General features: G+C 31.1%; 2 protein-coding genes across 4 annotated transcripts; both read right to left on the bottom strand.

Moving 5' to 3' along the window:
- Positions 1-10,801: 10,801 nt before the first annotated feature.
- Positions 10,802-16,594, bottom strand: LOC105764522 (sucrose transport protein SUC3). 3 transcript variants are annotated; one of them, XM_052624856.1, is made up of 15 exons: positions 16,070-16,137; positions 15,221-15,286; positions 14,982-15,105; positions 14,603-14,701; positions 14,446-14,485; positions 14,256-14,340; positions 14,138-14,171; positions 13,895-13,994; positions 13,697-13,772; positions 12,849-13,211; positions 12,483-12,626; positions 12,123-12,356; positions 11,970-12,033; positions 11,846-11,889; positions 10,802-11,246 (listed from the first exon to the last, which is right to left on the bottom strand). In XM_052624856.1, exons 4-15 carry the CDS (start codon positions 14,667-14,669, stop codon positions 11,079-11,081), a joined length of 1,419 nt encoding a protein of 472 aa, XP_052480816.1. In that variant the 5' UTR covers positions 14,670-14,701; positions 14,982-15,105; positions 15,221-15,286; positions 16,070-16,137; the 3' UTR covers positions 10,802-11,078. The 3 variants fall into 3 exon arrangements, with proteins under 3 accessions (XP_052480816.1, XP_012438579.1, XP_012438580.1); XM_012583125.2 differs by lacking the exon at positions 14,982-15,105 and having other exon boundaries at positions 14,446-14,510; positions 16,070-16,594; XM_012583126.2 differs by lacking the exon at positions 14,982-15,105 and having other exon boundaries at positions 16,070-16,150.
- Positions 16,595-18,114: 1,520 nt separating this feature from the next.
- LOC105762499 (transcription factor PRE6) lies at positions 18,115-19,064 on the bottom strand. Its single transcript, XM_012580274.2, has 2 exons — positions 18,698-19,064; positions 18,115-18,489 (listed from the first exon to the last, which is right to left on the bottom strand). Exons 1-2 carry the CDS (start codon positions 18,821-18,823, stop codon positions 18,337-18,339), a joined length of 279 nt encoding a protein of 92 aa, XP_012435728.1. The 5' UTR covers positions 18,824-19,064; the 3' UTR covers positions 18,115-18,336.
- Between the last annotated feature and the right edge of the window lie 450 nt (positions 19,065-19,514).

Raw genomic sequence — 19,514 nt, 5'->3', positions numbered from 1 at the left:
TTATAAATTTTAATATTATTAAACATCCATATTTAAATTTTTAATAATATAATAAATTGTTAATATAATATATTATTTTAATAAATCATTTAATATTGCAGCTTTGTTTTAATAATAAATTTTAACATTAATAATTGTAAAATTTTAAATTTTAAATAATATTCTTAATATTTTATTGAAAAATATTTAATAATAAATAATTTATACTATAAATTATGAAAATTTTAATAATACAAATATGAGTATTTTGCTTAAATCATACTTAACTTTGTTTATCCCTTTCACTCTAATGTGACACAATTAAATTGTAATTAGACATTAAGTTTACATAATATATTAATTATTATAAAATATAATTTTATTATAAATTTAAATTAAATTGTCAAAAGAAAATGTTTCTTCTATAATATTTATGTTTTTATACCATATGATGTGTTTGTTTTACTAAAAGCAATTTTAAAAATGATTTCAGGAAAATTTGTAAAAAGAAAAATATTTTACGCACAATCATCTAAATATCAGAAAATATTTTACTAAAATCAATGCATTTTCAAAAATTATTTTCAATAAAACAAACATAATAGCAACACGAATGGACAAAAATACTCTCACCATTTGGATATAGTTAAATTGTTTGGTAAAAATTAAAAACAAAAGAGATGGTAATATTAGTTAGCGAAATCATAGCAATGAAATTAAAATGTTTTTAGATTCAAGCATTATTATAAGAGGATTCATTTTCATTCTCTCAAACAATACATTCCCCCTTTCCTAATGGTCATGTTCACATTCTAACTCCTCCAAAGGATATGTCCCTACTCCCTCCAATGATAAATTCTCACTTTCTCAAGTAATAAGTTCAATAACCCTAAAAATCACACTCTCAATATCGTCGATCCAATTTCATGGACGAGGTTTAGACCCCTTGTAAGCTTTTCTCAACTTTTTGACAAACACAACACTATTATGACTACAACCTCACCAATAAGAGTAAGATCAGTTTGATTCGGTTTTTTCGATTTTTTTAAAATCTAATTGGGCTATTCAATTTTTCCATTTTTTGAATTGAAATCGAACTAGTGGACATAAAAAATCGCTTGTTACCGAACCATACAAAATTTATTCGGGTTTTGGCTTTGAGATTTTGGACTTTATTTTGATCAAAAGTGTCTTTGAATTTGGACCTTTCAACTTTATTTAGGTAGAATTATCTTTGTCTTATGTTTCTTACACATTATTTGAAAGTTTTAATTTTTATTTTCAATTATATATCAAATCGTAATTAATATATTTATCTAAAAAGTAATTTGTAAAATCTATAGTTATAAATGTTTATTGAAAATCTAATTAAACCTTGATTTAATCCCTTTCAATTTTCACTAAACATAATCAAATGTTAAATTATTTATATTTTATAACTATTAATGTGTAATGACAACAAAAAGCACATAACTTGAAATGTTAATAATGATAACTAAATTTTAGAAATTTTAACAACAATAATAATAGAAAAAAACACAATACATAATAAGTAAAAATAGATGAACAGTTGAATTCTTCAAATTTTAACAACAATAATAAATAAACAATAAATTGTGAGAGACTAGCACTGAAATTATATTTAGGTTTTATTTTTATTTAATTATAAAATATGTAAAAATATAATAAAAGTTGTATTTAAAATTTAGAAGCAATGGTTTTGTTTTGAGTTTTAAATGAGTTTATGTATTCGGCTATATATACAAAAAATATTGGTTTTTTAAACGATATTTTTGTGGGCTTTTTGGTGTCCAATGGAATAAAACGAAATCAAACTGAATTAATGCGGTTCAAAGACATTATTTAACCAAAAGCGAACTATAAAAAACTGAGACCAAACCGATATGTCGATTTAGGCCAGATTCTCAATTTAGTCATTTTTTTGCTCAGCCCTACCCACCAACATAACCAAATAGACGAATCCTCAAACTAATAATGAAGATAAGTGATCAATTATATCTACTCAAAAGGAGCCTTATTCCTAGACATTGTGTATAAAAGAACTTGAAAGGTAAGGAAGACATCTTCACAATCATATTAAAGATATTAATCAACAACTAATGTCTAATAGCCAAAAGCCTTAGGAGATGTAACCTAGTCAAATAAATTGACCTCCACAAATTGGCTCCCATATAATCAATAGAGCCAAATCTCGTAATGACGAATTCATATTAAGTAAACTTACTCAATCAATCATTTATACAATATTCTATTGATTAAAGTATCGTAGCCCATAAGCACTTTAACACAAGTGTTCTCCAAACCACATTATAACTTGCCTCAGACCTAAGATAGAGGGAATATATTTTTATACCATATTAACGGAATGCTAGTTGTCAAGCAATTAGCCTAACTTAGTAAATGGGGACCACTCTACATACGTCGACTTAGGGCCTGTTCTACAGTGCTTAAATAAAACACTTCTAGCTCCAAAAACACTTTTGAAAGAAAAGTTGTGCTAAACAAACTGCTTTTGGCTGAAAGTTTTAGTTTTTTAGAAGTGCTTTTCAAAAGTTATTTTTTCACCCCTCCAATAACATAGAACTTTTCATTTTTTATTGTTGGTGCTTAATTACAAATGTGTTAAAATTATTAATTAAAATTAAAAAATATTTTTTAAAATACTAATTACAAATATTTAATGGTTATGTTTAAATATTTAAAATATAGTTTATATATTCTAATTAAATTTTATAAATAATTAATATTTATTGCTTAAAATTTTTAAAATTTATATTTCATATATTAAAATATTAACAAGTTATAATAATTTTTTATATTTTACTAAAATATAATAATATTAACTAATTTAAATATTATTTAAATGTATATTTGTTACTTGATAATAACATAACTAAAATGAACATTTTATTTCTCAATAGCACTTTTTGAGAGTAATACTAAACATTCAAATTTTAAACCAAACTTTTCAAAAACACTTTTCAAAAGCACTTTTCCAAAGCATTATCAAACCAGCCCTTAGTACAACGTGAGATTACTCTTTAAGCCAAAAACCAATAAGAAACAAACTTAGGGACCAAGCACAAGAACAAGTCAGAGGTATTATCTCCCACGAGGGGTGTCACTTCTTTATCTCCATCTTCTTCTCAATCACACACTACCTTACTTTCTCCATTACCAAGTTCATTCGCTAATTTAAGCTTTGGTGTCTCTATAGTTTACCTGAATCTTGTAGGAACTCGAGAGCATTTGAGTACAACTCCGACTCGGGGTGATTAGTAATATTTTTTTAAACATCTATTTTTTACCGTATTCATTTTTCTTAAGATTTTTATTTTAATTTATGCCATATGATATTTGACACGTCGTTTAATAATTAAATTAACGATTTTAATACCTAATGATTAATGTAGCATTGATAGTTTAAGGATGTAATTAAAATGATTTAGAGTGGAGTGAGGAATTTAGAATGAAGGTGATAATGGGTGCAATTAACTCATCTCTTACCTCATTTTGTTGTTATCAAAACACTGAGAAACAATGATGAGTTTAAGGCGAACGTTGGATTGAACTATTCGTATTTGTTGATGTGTAAATAAGCAAACAGTTGAGGTTAGGTACTACTTTTTGGTGATGTTGGCTTGAAAATATATAGTTTAGTGGGTAAATGTTAGTTAAATTCTCTCTTTATTTTGATTTGAACCATAATTTCTAAAATAAGATGTAGCTGCTACTTTCAGATCCAATCCTTTTGTTTTACTCCTAATTTACCTCTTATTCCCACAGCTTCCAACTAACAATTATCTATGTACTAATTTACCTACTTTTACCCAATTATTTTACTCTTATTACCTTATACTAATATAATTTTTTAACTCATGAAATATTCCAAGTTTTTTTTAGATTTTTATTTTTATAAATAACTGATTTAGGAAATTTTAGGTTATTGGAGTTTTACTGTGGAAAATGCCTCGCATTTTTAGTCGAAACAGAGTTGACGCCCCATCGAGGAAGAGGTGTTGTCCCGACGACGTGACGTGTTATACAATTTTCTCAATTTTCTTCTGATTAGTGTAGGTTATTTTAATATTATTTAACTTATAAATTTATTTATTTCTTTGAATATATATAATTGAATCGAATTAAAAGTATCGATATATATATGAATAAAGAATCATAGCTTTGTAGGTGGGTTGATGTCAAGATTGTAAAAAAGGCTAAAAATGTACAATTTTTGCAAAACATAGGATGGGTAAAATAATTTGAATAATTAAATAATTTTGAAATAGCAGAAATTAGCGAATAAAGAAAAGTGAGCAATCGCCGGCGTCTTTCAAATGTCAGCACCAAGAGACAAAGAGAAGAAAGGTGTTATTTCCATATAATTTTGGTCCCCATTTTGACCCAAACATTTATTTAATACATCACTTCTTTTCTTTCTACTTATTTCCATCATTTTGGAGGAACTTCACACAAAATTCTAATTTATCTTACACTTTTGCTACAAGGTCAAGTGAACCACATATTTTCACACACACAAAGTTGTGTGCAGCATGAAGAATGGTCAAATATTCTACGACTACAACAAAAGAAGAAGAAAAACACCTTTTGCGTAAGGATTGGGTTTAGACTTTAGAGTAAATATTTTTAAATTTTCAATTAATTTTTAATGCAACTTTGTATTAATGATAAGGTTAAAATTTTAAAATTTTATGTTTGAATCGTTGTGTTGGTCTTATAATTCAAGTTTTGTAGGGATTAGTTCAATTTAGTCTCTCTCTCTTCTTCTTCTTTTTATTCTACTTTTGGGTTTTGGGTTCTTTTTCTTTTTTGACAAAATAAGTTTAATTTTATGACTTTTAGATAATATTTGGTAAATTTCAAAATCTTTTCTATAAGTATCTCTTAAAAATTATTTTTATATTATTTGTACTATTTTAAATGTAAAATATTTATTTTAGATCATAAAAATTAATATAAAATATAAATAAAATAAAATAAAATATAGAATTTAGGTAATTGGAATTTTTAAACTAACTATTTAAAACCTTCCAATTTCCCAACATCACGAAGCAAATTCCATTTTCATTTTTCCTTAGTTTTATGTGTGGATCCTATTCAAATTTATTTTGGTCTAAGTTTGAATATTATTTCAATTATCAGTTGGATTCTACTTTGTAACGTTTAATTCTGGGTAGGGTGAATATAAATGTTTTTAGGAGGAGTTGAAATTAAATTATAATTTGTTGAGAGATCAAAATATAATTTTATCATGTACTAATTTATGATTTTTTTGAGATCAAGGCTCCTGCCTCCTCCTTTGGATTTGCCTCTAATTTTAATCATAGTTAATTATTTGTAATAGTGATTGTATCTATAATTATCTTGTTTTTAAGAAAAGAAATTCAGAATATTCAAATTAATTAATAAATTAAAAATATAAAAGTAAAATGTAATAATGAACATATAATTTAAGTTTGGAATGGATGAAGTTGAAGACAATTTTTGCTTATCAATTGAGATTATAAGAGTGGTTTCCATGACCCATGTGGCTGGCGTGAGAAATCATATCATATACAGTAAGGTATCAATAACTTGTTTGAAATTTCCCAGGGGGAAAGGCCTGCCTGATGAAGTGGGAAACCAAAGTTAATGCACGTGGCTACACTAGACTAGACTAGACTAAGACCACAGTGAGCGTTGAGTTGAGTTAAGACAGCTAACCACGTTTTATCAATTTCTGTGATGTACTTCATAAAATACTGCCCCAATGGAGTGGCGGTCCTCGTTGAATATTCAACAACACGGCCACGAGTTTCTCATTAGTTTTCTGACTCCAGGAAAAATATTGGATTTGGCTGCCCACTGCTGGAGTGGTTGTAAATCTCATAATAATGCTTGCCATTTGCTGCTGCCTGCTGGGATCTCTTCCTTCACATTCCAAGTGAAAGAGGAGTATTGATCTTTGTTTAGAAACAAATGGCAGAAGTGGTTTGTTTCTTCAACCACATTTTGTAATTTTGTTTGTTGAATAGTGAAATCGACCTTTCCTTTTTTATTGTTAGAGATGGATGAAAGCAGAGTATAATGAAATTTCATGGGTGAAGTTGATGCTGGATCTGAATCATCGTCCATTTTCAGACAACAGATCCCTAATAAGTTGCATATGATTTTTTTTCCAAATTGTAAAAAGAACTCACACACCCATCACCTCACAGTCAAACACAGACACTGCCCAACAACCTTGGTACCCTTTGACCAACCCCTAATAAATTGCACAAAACAAATATCAAATGACAAATGAAAGAAATATTAACTAACAAGGATTTACATAATTACACAGTGCATGTGAATGAGATATCATAAACATTGCTAGTCTTCCTCTTCCATAGCCATCTATCTTATTTTTTGCATGGAGTTTTTACATTTACTAATTTTGAATTTTAGAATATTATTATCAAGAGAACTTTATTTAAATACTATCTTTAATTCCAACATAACTAATTTTAAACTGTAATACCAAATATATATATAATATTACATTCATCCATCCAACAGCCTTAGGATCTTACTGCTCATTTGCATCATTCGACCTTCGGGAAGAGTTGAAGTCCAACCAGGCTAGACTTTATTTTGGTAACACAGGAAAATTTCTTAGCCACAACTTAATTTTTTAGTACTTTTTACATTTTTTAAATATTTTTAAAAAACTTAATTTTTTTTTCTCGTAATGGTGTCACAATCTAACGATTAGTTGAATATTTGAATTGTTTTTTTTAACGTTGAAAGGATTCAATGAGTGAATAATTAAAAACATTAGAGCATGAGGTGGACCCAAAAAAAAAAACTTAAGAATTAAAGTGAAAAAAAATAGTATGCAATAATTAAAAACCAGTTAAGCATACTTGATCAAACTGTCCAAGAACTATTCTTGTTAATCTAGCTTATTTGTTTGTTCAATTGAATATGTTTCAAAGTAAATTTAGGAGCCAAAGCTCCTACTCTTCTTCTAAAGGAGAAAATGTCATCATTTTCATGCAGAAATGTTAGCAGCATTAGTGATGGTTTAATTTAAAGGCCTTTTCTTTTATTTTCTGAGATTTCAGCTCATGTTCTTCTTGTACCACTATTTTTTTCTTGATATTTTCATTACTATTTTGAACGAACCTAGTTTTTGCAACAAAGAGAGAGCAAATTTCAGGTTTATAACAACTAGCTGGCTCAAAGATGCATTTAGTTTGTAAATCTTAAAGAATGTACTTTCTACGAGCGAGGTTCATGGCTTAAAACTTCTATTCCCCCATTTACTTACCGTAGCCTCTTAAATTCTGTATAACATGATCAGATACTAGCACAACTGATTTTCACTTGTTCATTTGAGTTTCTCTCACTTTCTTTGGTTTTCTTTGCTTAGGTATCCAAAGACAAGTGCTTGAGATATCAAGTTGGGAACGAACTTCGGGGGTACCATATACAACATGATCTACATGTTTGGTTGACTACAAGGGAGTGGCTTTGTGTAACACCCCTTACCTGTATCCAACACCGGAATAGGGTACGAGGCATTATCAAAACACATACACTTGTAAACATATTTAACCGAGTTATAAAATTTCATCTAAATTAAAACTTTCAAAATAATTAACATGTTTCTATAACTTTTCACAATATATCCTCAAAATATTATAATCATAATAATTAGGGCATACGAGACCCGCTACATACTCATGCAATTTAATGCTTCATTTCTATTTCATCCAATTCGCAATTTCTCATGCTCACAATTTAAATCATATCACTAACAGTTTCCATTTAATTCACCTACAATTCAATGACATTAAGTTCAACACTAATATGTATTTACCATTTAACTCAACTTTTATCGATTGTACTATTCAATAACACATTTATGAAATTCTCAATTTTGCAATGAAAATATCACTTTAGCTTATATAACAACATCATCCTGGTATAAATACACTACCACTTATCCATTTACTTTAATTCTTTTGGGCCCATTTGTCACTTATCGTCCTTAATCAAATTAGGGAACGGTAACGGAAAATTGACTACTTCACTTTCACTTTGCCATAGTATAACTATGGTCTTACGTATAACCACTTATCACTTGTCCCTGATCAGATAAGTGTAGCTAGGCTATCACTTATCACTTTGTCACTTGATCAGATAAGTGTAGCTAAGGCTACCACTTATCACTTTTTCACTTGATCAGATAAGTGTAGCTAAGGCTACCACTTATCACTTTTTCACTTGATCAGATAAGTGTAGCTGAGGCTACCACTTATCACTTTGTCACTTGTCACTGATCAGAAGCACTCAAATCCGACGTTCCGCTCATTTGATCATTTATTCAGTTTTCGCATTTTTATTTTATTCTCATTTCAACAATAAATATATCTCAACATACATTATATAACTCATGAAATTAACATTTAATCGTTGGATTTTAGTCATATGAATTTACTATTTCAATGCATAACTTATAAATTTAACGTGGCATAATCTAGACACTACTTGGCCAAAGTCTAAGCATGTACACTAAATATGTTAGCCAAATACACATATAGCATAAGCATTATAAGCATGGATGAGCACAATATTTATTCATGTATCACGCTTACCAACATGTGTTAATTCATAAACCATTCATGATATTTTTTTTCATGCCAAATCATATACCAAATATACCATACACACATTCTATGAAACTTTATTTTCATACATGAGCTTAGACCATGACCAATAATGCACAAATATAAGCATCATTTCTATTTCATCGTTTATCAATTATAATCAAGAATATAACCAATTATACACAATTCATTCATATACTTTATTGTCCTCCTCCTCCTCTCCATCCCACATCCCTGATGCATATAACACACTTAAATAGCATTATACATAATTTTAATATTCACTTATATTTAAATTCAAAGTTGTTTAGTCGAGTTACAGTCACTAAATTATTTTTATCTGGAGCTACAGAGCTCAAAACTAAGATCCGTAAATTTTCCCTGAAACTAGGCTCAGATATCTTCTTACCATAAAATTTTCAGAATTTTTGGTTTAGCCTAATAGTATAGTTTATTCTTTAAAGTTCCCCTGTTTTGCTGTATGACAATTCCGACCACTCTTCACTAAAAATGAATTATCTAATTGTAAAAAATTCAGATGATGTTTCCGTTTATTTCCTTTGAAAATAGACTCATTAAGGATTCTAAGCATATAAATTATAACCCATAATTATTTTTATTCAATTTTTTATGATTTTACAAAGTCAGAATAGGGAACCCGAAATCATTCTGACATGGTCTCACAAAATTTATTATATCTCATAATTTACAATTCCATTACTTGCACCGCTTCTTTTAGGAGAAACTAGACTTAATAAGCTTTAATTTCATATTTTATTCACCCTCTAATTAAATTCCCAAAATTTTTTGTGATTTTTCAAAGTTATACCACTGCTGCTGTCCAAATCTGTTTTAGTGTAAAATGGTGATTTCATTTTTTCCCCAAATTCCACAGTTCATACAATTCAGTTCTTGATCAATTAACCCCTCAATTAAGTTATATTTTCTCAATTAGTACTTTACCTAGACATTATAAATTATTTCACAACTGTTGAAATTCAGAATTTCCATATAAAACTCTAACTTCAAACTCTTTTACTATTAGGTCCCAAACATTCACTTTCTATTCAATTCTTTCAATAAAATCAGCATATGAACAATTTAAAGCTCTAATTTCATGCTAAATCATCATATACTTCCAGCATGTATTCATAGCAACTTTCAACTTCTTTCATAGAATCAAAAACTAATGAATACCATAAGTGGGCCTAGTTGTAAAAGTCACAAAAACACAAAATTTTCAAGAAATAATCAAGATTTGAACTTACCTGCAGTAAAAATAGGAAGAACCAGCTTAAGGAAACCCTTCTATGGTGTTTTAGCTGATAAGAATACAGAAAAATGAAGAGAAATCTAGATAATTCCACTTTGGTCCTAACTTTATTAAGTAAATTTTGCAATATTCCAATTTTACCCTTAATTCTCCTTACTTTGTTGCTGATTTCATGCTTTTGCCGTCCAGCCCAAATAGACCTTGGGTCTATTTGCCTTTTAAACCCTCTTCCTTTTATCATTTAAGCTATGTAATTATTTCCCAAAATTTTGTATTTGTTACAATTTAGTCCTTTTTGTTCAATTAATTATCGGAACTTTAAAATTTCTTAACGAAACTTTAATACTAACTTTTTAACACTCCATAAATATTTATAAAAATATTTATGGCTCGATTTAAAATCCCCGAGGTCTCGATACCTCATTTTCGATTCTAATTATTTTAATATTTATTTCTAGTGCACTATTCACTATTTTAAAATTTTTCCTAACTTCACATTTAACTTATACTCACTAAATTAATAATATTTTCTACCCATTTGTCGAATTTAGTGATCTCAAATCACCGTTCTGACACCTCTAAAAATTCAGGCCATTATATTTTTCCTCGTCGGATTTGTGGTTCCAAAACCACTATTTCGACTAAACCAGAAATCGAGCTGTTACACTTTGAGGCAATCCATTTCTACAAGCAGCATCCAGAAGCAGCTTGGGGTATTTTCCTTTATTGCCTCTGCGGTGCTGTTGTCCAGAATTTCATGTTCTTGATTCGGCCCCTTGGCTTCAACTATATGATTTTTTTTTTTTTTGAAAAATGAGCAAACATGTGTTGTATACATATTTATATTTGAAACTCAACCTTGGGTTGAGTAACATGTAATGATTATATCTCCCATCCCACATTTCCCATTCACATTCTTCTGAATACAATAATGGCCAATTTACCTACTCTACATAAAATAAATGTACCTCAACAAAACAGTGGGGAAAAATGAATGAATTTAGATATGCAATTCGCACATCTTTTAGTATGAAAATTATACGTACGAATGACGGTAGAGGCATCCTCTGAAAGCAAATGACAGCACTTTTGTGGTTGCTAAGAATCATGATAGAAAGTGGGTTTTCACTTTATTAAGGAAATTTTGGTCCTTAACCAAAATGAAAACCAGACGACTTGAAGGAACTTGACAAATCAGGCAGCCTGAAAGTTGCGATAACCCCTGCAGCCAGAGCGCATAAGGAACCCAAAATAAAGGCTGGCACATTTCCTCCACCAAATAGAGCATCCCACGGACCCGCACCCAGCGATACAAATATCTGAACAAACCAATAAATACGTTCAAAGTCAGTTTTAACTTAATTACATGGAATTGAGATAGCACAAAAGGTACTAGTTTTTCTTTCAGTTTACAATCAACTTTTTATTTTATACGTCCAAAAGTTTCCGATATACAAAGGCACCCAAAATGTAACTAGAAATATTTGGAGCTAAAATCCAACTTATGTAGTAAGAAACATTCTGAAAAGGTTATAATGTGCTATAGGTTCCTGTACTATTCACAATTTCGGAATTTTGTCTTCTACTTTTCAGATTTCAAAATACAGGTTAATTGTTAACACTTTTTTTTTTAATTTGTTGGTGTGACATTTTGAGATATAGAAAAAATATTCACCCGGTAGCAATGTAACTAGAAATATTGACGTTGTAATGAACCGGAATTTAACAAAATATAATATAACAATGTTAACAGTTGAATCTGAATTTTGAAATCCAAAAAGTAGAGGAACTAAATTCCTTTAAATAAAATAGGGGCTAAATTCCCAATTTACGAAGAGTACAGGGACCTGTGCATATTTTTACCTTCTGAAAAAATATAAAAGCTCAAATTAAATAGAAAATGCATAAAATTTCATACCTGTGGAACAACAATTGCAAGGTTCAGAACTCCAATTGCCAATCCTGCATAGACACAACTTGTTACGTTACAGAAACCATGTAAAGTAGGAGAACACGCCAGAGAAGACTATTGAGATGTAAACCTTGGCCGCCACCAGATTCAGCAGTTAACTCTGCTGTAACAGAAAATGGAACACAAAAGGTAATCTGCATAAACAAAACATACAAAAGAAGCATTATTTTTGAAAAGAAAAACTGAAGGATATAAAATCTACAGCAACTCATTTGATACATACAGCTAAAGGAAAGCCTAGAAGAATGAATATAACCAAGGCAGCAATCCTGATTGCAGCATTTCCTCCCATTACATGTTCGATCCCTTGAGAATATTCTCTGACAGATACCAAACTAATTATAGCTGTGACAGCCATACAGCCAAACACAATATAGTTGCTCATTGCCCAAACAAGTCTTGACCCCAACCGTTTACACATCAGTTCAATAAAGAGAGAACTAACACCCAGAACAACCTACATTGAAATGATTAAAACAAAACTAATCACCAACAGCCCTCATCGAATAACACCATAACATTAATCAGAAGATTGAGAGACAATCTAAGAAAGACTAACTGATGATCAACTTTGAGTTCTTACAGAATTTAATAGCAAACCAAATGCACCTTCTCTGACACCTTGATCATACAATTTTATTTCAGAAGCATTCCCCTTTGGATCTCCATGATATACTTCTCTTCCCATCCAATCCGTATCAAACAGAAAGAACGGGAACAAGGAAAGCTGCAAATAAGATCCAAATACACATAAAAACAATAATAATAAATGATTCCTTACTTTTCCTACTTTTCTTATTTCTCGATGGGGGAAGAGAAAAGGTTCTGAAACTGTACAAGAAATCAGATCAAAATGTTAACCATCCTAGTGTCTGTGATCAATCAACAGACAATTGACTCGAGGCCGATCTCAAAATAAAAGTGTAGAGAACAAAACATTGAGACTTACCCAACTGAGAGCCATAACAATAAGCACTGAGTGCATTCCAGACGGTAAATGCCTTAAAATGGTCAACAACTTGACAACAGCACCAGGTCCATCACTGAAAACTTCATCTTGAACATTTGTATCTTTTCTCTCAGCATGCTCAGATTTTGACACTCGTTCATATCCATTTTCAGTATGGTTCCTATTAGCATTGACAACAACAGACACTTCAGATTTTGATTTTGGGTGTTGAAAGCCATGTTGATTGGAATCATCCAACAAAGGAGCAGAATCCGATACGTGAGCTGGCTGGTTTGCTGGCACTGAAAGTGGAACCTCCTTCGCAAAACATATAGTCACAAGAGTACAAAAAAAGAGAAAGACCTGCACCAATACCACACAATTTTTTTGAGCAATATGGACGGCATCAAAGAAAGTGTTAGAAAACATGAGCGACCACAAAATGCAAAAAAATGGCATCCCAACAGGAACTACTGAAAAACCATTTAAAGTTTAGAGAAGCTATACCACATGTCTACATGGTTAAACTTAGACACTAATAAGAATAACTATTTCAAGGTCAACTTGTGCGAATATTTGGCCCCACAAGGAAATTATCTTCATAGCTCATGGAATCAGCAGGACAACAATAATAAATACAACTGAGATCAACAATTTCAATCACAATATGCCATGCTCATATTAATATCATTATCTGAAGAATCAGTAAGCATGTTAAAGTGACATAACATAATTTAGACCATATATAAACAAATAATACGTATTGAAGTAACGTTTAGTAGAATTTCAGTTTTAACATTCTAGAAAGCTTTATAAGTGTGAAAAGTTCAATGGATAAAGCTACTTACAACAGCAACAAGAAATGCTGCTTTAAGATTGGCACAGGCTTCACAGCAAGCTCTACTTTTCAAAAAAGGAAACCATCTGTGTCAAGATAATTTATAGAATTAGATCAATACCTAAATGCAATAAATGATGAAATAAAGAATTGGGTATGCCATATTTGTTCGTTTCATCACAATAACACACATGAAAACAAATTCCACCTGTGCCAACTCCCACTAGCACCAGCGGAAAATCCCAAGATGTTTCCAACAGCCATCCATAAGCAAAATATAGCATTTGCAGAATTATGTTGATCAGGACCTAGCAATCCAACATTTTGTTATGCATAGTATTCAAATTTTGTGGTATTATAGGAGCTTGTAAACGAAAGGCATTGAACCTAAACATCTCAATGTTGCTATATCTAGACCAGAAATTTTTCCAGTCTTCTTAAAGGAGTTCACCTGACAGATCAGCCAGAAGGGCACGAGCTGGTCCCTAAGGAAATAAAAGTAATATTATTAGCTCATGCAGAATACAAGGTAAACTGGAACAAAAATTTAATTTTCATGGAAGGCTGACCTGCACTGTATTGTTTGCAAGATCCAACATCCAAAACCCAATAACAAAGACAAAAGCTGCCCTGGTTCGTGTACCCTTAAATGTACTGCATTGCATATATCATTCCATTAATATTTTTTTTGGTTGAGTTGGGGGGTGGAGACTGGGGGGCTATAAGTTAATAGAAGGGATCAAAAGCAGGAAAGGAAACCTGCAATCCTCCTTTGTATCGCCTAATATGTATCCAACATCTGCAGAAAACCCGATTGTTATCACCTAAATTACAAAACATAGTTTAGCATACATAAAACACAAAAAACATGAGAACAAATTATTTAATAGATGGAACAATCTTCTTTGATGCTTACAGCCACAGAGATCATGAGTGATCCAGCTAGGATAAAAGGTCGTCTCCTTCCATATTTTGAAGTGCATTTATCACTCCAAATGCCAACACAAGGTTGAACCTAACATCAAATGTAAGCCAACTCAATGAATGAGATGTAAAGATAGGCAGTGTTCTCCGAATTCTTTTTAACTGTATTTATTTACATGTATCACTGCAGTAGCACATTTATAGCCAAAAGGATATTAACAAATATATATATCCTAAATCAAATTTACACGAAGACACACATCAAAAGAGAGACCATGAAGTCAATCAACTGTCTACAGTGGGATAAAAGTACTACAACATTCCCAGCGTATGAAGGGACAATAAAAATTTGCAAAAACAAAGTAGCTTACTATTATGCAAGCCTATTCATAAATCTTCTAGGGACCCATTTTCCACCTTCTATAAGGATCAAGGAGGCATGAAAGTCAGCCCTTCGCTAACCCTTTTATGAGTTAGCTCAAAAAGAAGCACAAGCTGTTTTATAAGATTTACCAAGTTACCATATTAAATTGTCAATAAAGAAAATGGCAATAGTATAAAAATAGAAGCATATCTAAGAATTATATGTAACATGGTTCACATCACCTACCACAAGACCAGTTATTGGACCGCAGAGCCAAATAAATGAAGAAAAAGTGTGTCCTATTCCAAGTGTCTGCATGAATCAACCAATCACACAATGTCAAACATAAAGGAAAGTATCATAAGCTAAAGAGAAGCTCAAAGCAGTTGAAAAGAAATCATGGCTGAAACTAACAATAAATAAATGAAGAGATGCTATTATACAAGTATAACTGAAAATCATATTATTTTCCAAAGATGTTCTTTGAAATATTACCATCATATTCTTCTCTTTCTCACACATATGCCAATAATCATCATGCAGAAATTGTTGGCTATCTAGTTGCTAGTAAACATTCCCCCCCCCCACCCCCCATTTCAATATTTGTTTTCAACTGTTGGCCATCCTATATGATGTTTTTAAATATGATAAAGTATTCCTACAAATTATCAGAAGAATTTCTAGAAAAAAGAGAATAAAGAAAAAAAACACTTCTCTCAACACAATGATTTCTCTTTTCCAACTTGTAATTACACCCAAAACGCTTTCTGAATCCCAGAGAATTAAATAAATTTATGAGTAAACATCAAAGAAAGTAATGCCGCTATTCCAGTGTCAACTTTCTAACTGATTCAGCTCAAGAATGCTTACAAAAAGTATAATGTGCTGAATTGTTTTCCCTTCAAATTTACAAAAAGAAAAAAAAAAACATAATGGAACACAACAATGTCAACAAATAATAAAACTAATCAAAACACATTGCATCAAATTCAAATTTCACAACATTCATTATCAATAACCTATTTTTTTTCCCTTTAAATTTCACATAAACTAACGTAATTTACAAAAATGAAAAAAAAAAAGCACTTAAAAGACCTGAATGTAAGGAGTCAAGAGCGATAGTTGCAAAGCCCAACCAAACTGAACCCCAGCTGCGATCATACAACTAAGAACTAGAGTCATTAAGCTAGAATCCTTGGACCTGACGTGGATTGGCGATGATAAGTTAAAGTTTCCGTGGGGAGTCCTCGACGAAGGAGACGAGGAAGAAATTGAACGAAAGCTGGGAGACGAATTCAGATCCATCTGAAAATGAGGATCGACGATCATTTCAACCTCCGATTCGTTCTTTAAGTTACTGTACGGAACCCTGATTGACAATGAGTCACTCATTCCCGCCATAGCCTTTTTGACTCAGTCGCGGGTTATCCTCAAAGAGCTAATTAAATCAAGCCTCCACATTAAAAATTTAGAACATAAAATCGAAATAAATTTCTTTTTCTCTATTTTACTTGTTTGTTTTTCAAATTGGATCCGAATAAAATTACGTTAGTGCGAGGTCATATTTGGGCAGAGACAAGGGAAACGATTAAGAGGAATGACGGGTCTTTCGCTCGCATTTATTTATTGCTCATGTTCGCGTACGTCACATATGCATCAAGGATAATGCAGATGAGTTCTAAGATCTTTACGTGTAGGGTCAATGTTCTTGTTTTTCATAAATGATCATGACAAGAAAGGTTGACATCAAAGAGAAAAGCGAGAAAGGGGAGCGTGGATGGAGGGTGGGAGGGAAATGGATCAGCACCGTTGGTTAAAAGGATTTTCCTGACGTAAGAGAAAAACCCACACCCACCCGATTGCTGGGGTCGAGTGTACAGACAAAATTAGCGAACCAATGAAAGACGCGGGAAAAACAGCAGATACTCCGTCCCATGGATGGAGTTGGAGCATAATTTGAATTTGTACTAAGAATTTCAAAGAGCAAAATTATTGGATTAGAAAACCAACCTAATTCACAAACTTAAAGGTTTCTATATTTATTTCAAAATAATAAAAAAATTCATAAAAATTAGAAATATAAAAATTGAAAGGTAAAAAATAGAAAGATGAAAAAATATAATTCTTTTATAGGTATGCTCGATGGAAAATTTAAAAGAAAAATATATTTTATTTTTCCATTCACTACCTAGTAAAGTTGAAAAATAAAATAAAATTTATATAAATTTGAATTAAGATATGCTTTTTTTATTCTCTCCTTTCATCTTTCTAGTTTGAAAGAATTAATTTTATCCATGAAAATGATTATTTTACTATTTTATTTCTCGAGAAAATAATTATCCATGGAAAATTATTTTAGCATTTTCTAACCCTAAACTCTACATTTTAAATGTAAACATTTGATAAGTTTTGCTAAATTATTTTCTTCCAGCTCTGACTTCAACTAATTTCATAAAATAGAGTGATTAAATTCATATTTAAATATGACTTTTTTTTCAAGCATTTAAGCATGGTTCATATGCGAAGTATATCTTCTAAACTACACCTAAAGGCTAAAACGAGTATAACGAATTCAAAGGTTGAAACCCATCTGATCGAAGGTTAGGCCCTAAAGATAATTTGACATGGAGTAAATCACATGTCCGCCATTGTCCACAGCTTCCGAGGTTTGACCTCTCTGGGTCCACTCTTTAAGTCTAAATCTCTCTCTCTCTCTCTCTGCGCTTAATCTTAACTAAAGGTTATTAACAGAACTATTAACGTGTGCACAAATCATAATATTATAGCCAGCCATGGCTAGCTTTCCTCTATAATTTGAAACTTTGCCATATTCATCTAATAGACATTAGAACCGTAATGTCGCCATTAATAAACCAATATAATCTTAGAAAAAATGGCTTAAAGTGCTCATATTTCGTTTTCTAATTTGCTGTTGAAGTTGTTTTAATTCTGAGGTGTTTTTGTCTTGGTGTAAGTTTGTAGGCATTTCAGTGATAGATGGTTATGATGTGTTTCCTCGTGCTGTTCTAATGCTTTGTAATTAGTTCTGGTGTTTGCTCCATGCAACACTTTTTTTTTCTTAATAAAATTTAAATTGCTGAGAAAAAAAAAGAAGAAGGAATTTTCCTCACTATCGCGGCTGTAAATCAACTCATAATTTATTTTTATTTTATAAATATACGAGGATAAACTCGAACAGTATACAAGTCTCTTGATGACAAGGATTACGAAACATGGTTCACTGTAGCCACTATTCCACCCTTGTTCTGCATTACTACAATACAAGCGATGATAAACAAACCCTAGACCTGGAAAAAGTGAGTAATACTTAATCTAGGAAAAAAAAACCAAAAATCTGATCATTACATAAGTAAACTCCTGATAATGGCTGCTTGGTCGCTATCGGTGTCTGTGGAAGCTAATAGCTGAGATAACCGATCGCTTAAGCCGTCAACTTCTCTGTGTAAGCTTCTGATATAGTTGCAGGTTTCCTGTAAGACCTTAGAAGCTGATACCTGAAGAGAAAATTACAAATTAGAGGGGGAGAACATTAATGAAACAACATGATATTTTTTAAGATTAATTAGGATTTCCTTCTAAGGTTCAAAAGAAACATCAAATTTAATATATGTTTGAGTAGAGCACAACAAAAGTGAAGGAAGGCCATAGAAAAGAAAAGGAGAAATGTATAGATTAAAAAAAAAAAGAGCACGGTAAAAGTACCTTGTCGGGGCGTCTTCCACGAAGCTCAGGGATAAGCTGTTGCAACTTGGAAACAAGATCGATGATCTGATCATCAGTGATCCTTGAAGCACCTGATTGCCTGGAACGTGATCTTCTGCTTGACATTGTATTGATATTTGGCTCAGGAAAGTAATCAACAAAGTGAAAGTTTAAGGATATTATAAATATATGGGATGTGGTTTTGTCAGAGAAGAAAAGTTTAAGGGGAAAATGGGATGAGAGGAGGAAAGAAACGAAGTAAAAAACAAGAGCAAGAAAGGTAGAGAAGAGATATGCTTGGGTAGTAGAATTATAAGGGACAAATGCATGGAAGAAAGCAGTGGGCTATGCTTCTTATTAAATAGGGTTCTTATGGTGGATTGATATTTATGACTCAGAATTATATAAATATATATATAAACTGAAATAGAATAAAAAGGAAGAGAGATACGCCATACTGTCCTTATCGGAGTGTCTGGGAACTGGGGTAAGTAGGCAAGTGGGTTAAGGGCAAATGTAGTCAATAATCACCCATCTACGCGGCCCTCCCGTCTGTCAGTTTAGCACGCAAGCCCACGTTCTCTTATTACTTCCTGTCTTTTGAATTATACTCACGTCAGTCTATAAGTTTAAACTACTTAATTAATAGTTTTCTATTTTTTTAAACATACTACATACTTTAATTTTCTCTTCGCATTTAAATCTAAATTATAATTTAATATGGGTAAAAATTTTGATTTAAACCTTATATTTATTAAAAGAATTATTTAATAACTGAATCGTAAACTTGAAGTTTTAAAAGTTATAAATTTTATGT

The sequence above is a fragment of the Gossypium raimondii genome, chromosome 12 (assembly GCF_025698545.1).
Source record: "Gossypium raimondii isolate GPD5lz chromosome 12, ASM2569854v1, whole genome shotgun sequence".
In the NCBI taxonomy this organism is placed as follows: domain Eukaryota; kingdom Viridiplantae; phylum Streptophyta; class Magnoliopsida; order Malvales; family Malvaceae; genus Gossypium; species Gossypium raimondii.
Note: the sequence above shows the minus strand (reverse complement) of the source record. Positions and strands in the feature narration are given on the sequence as shown.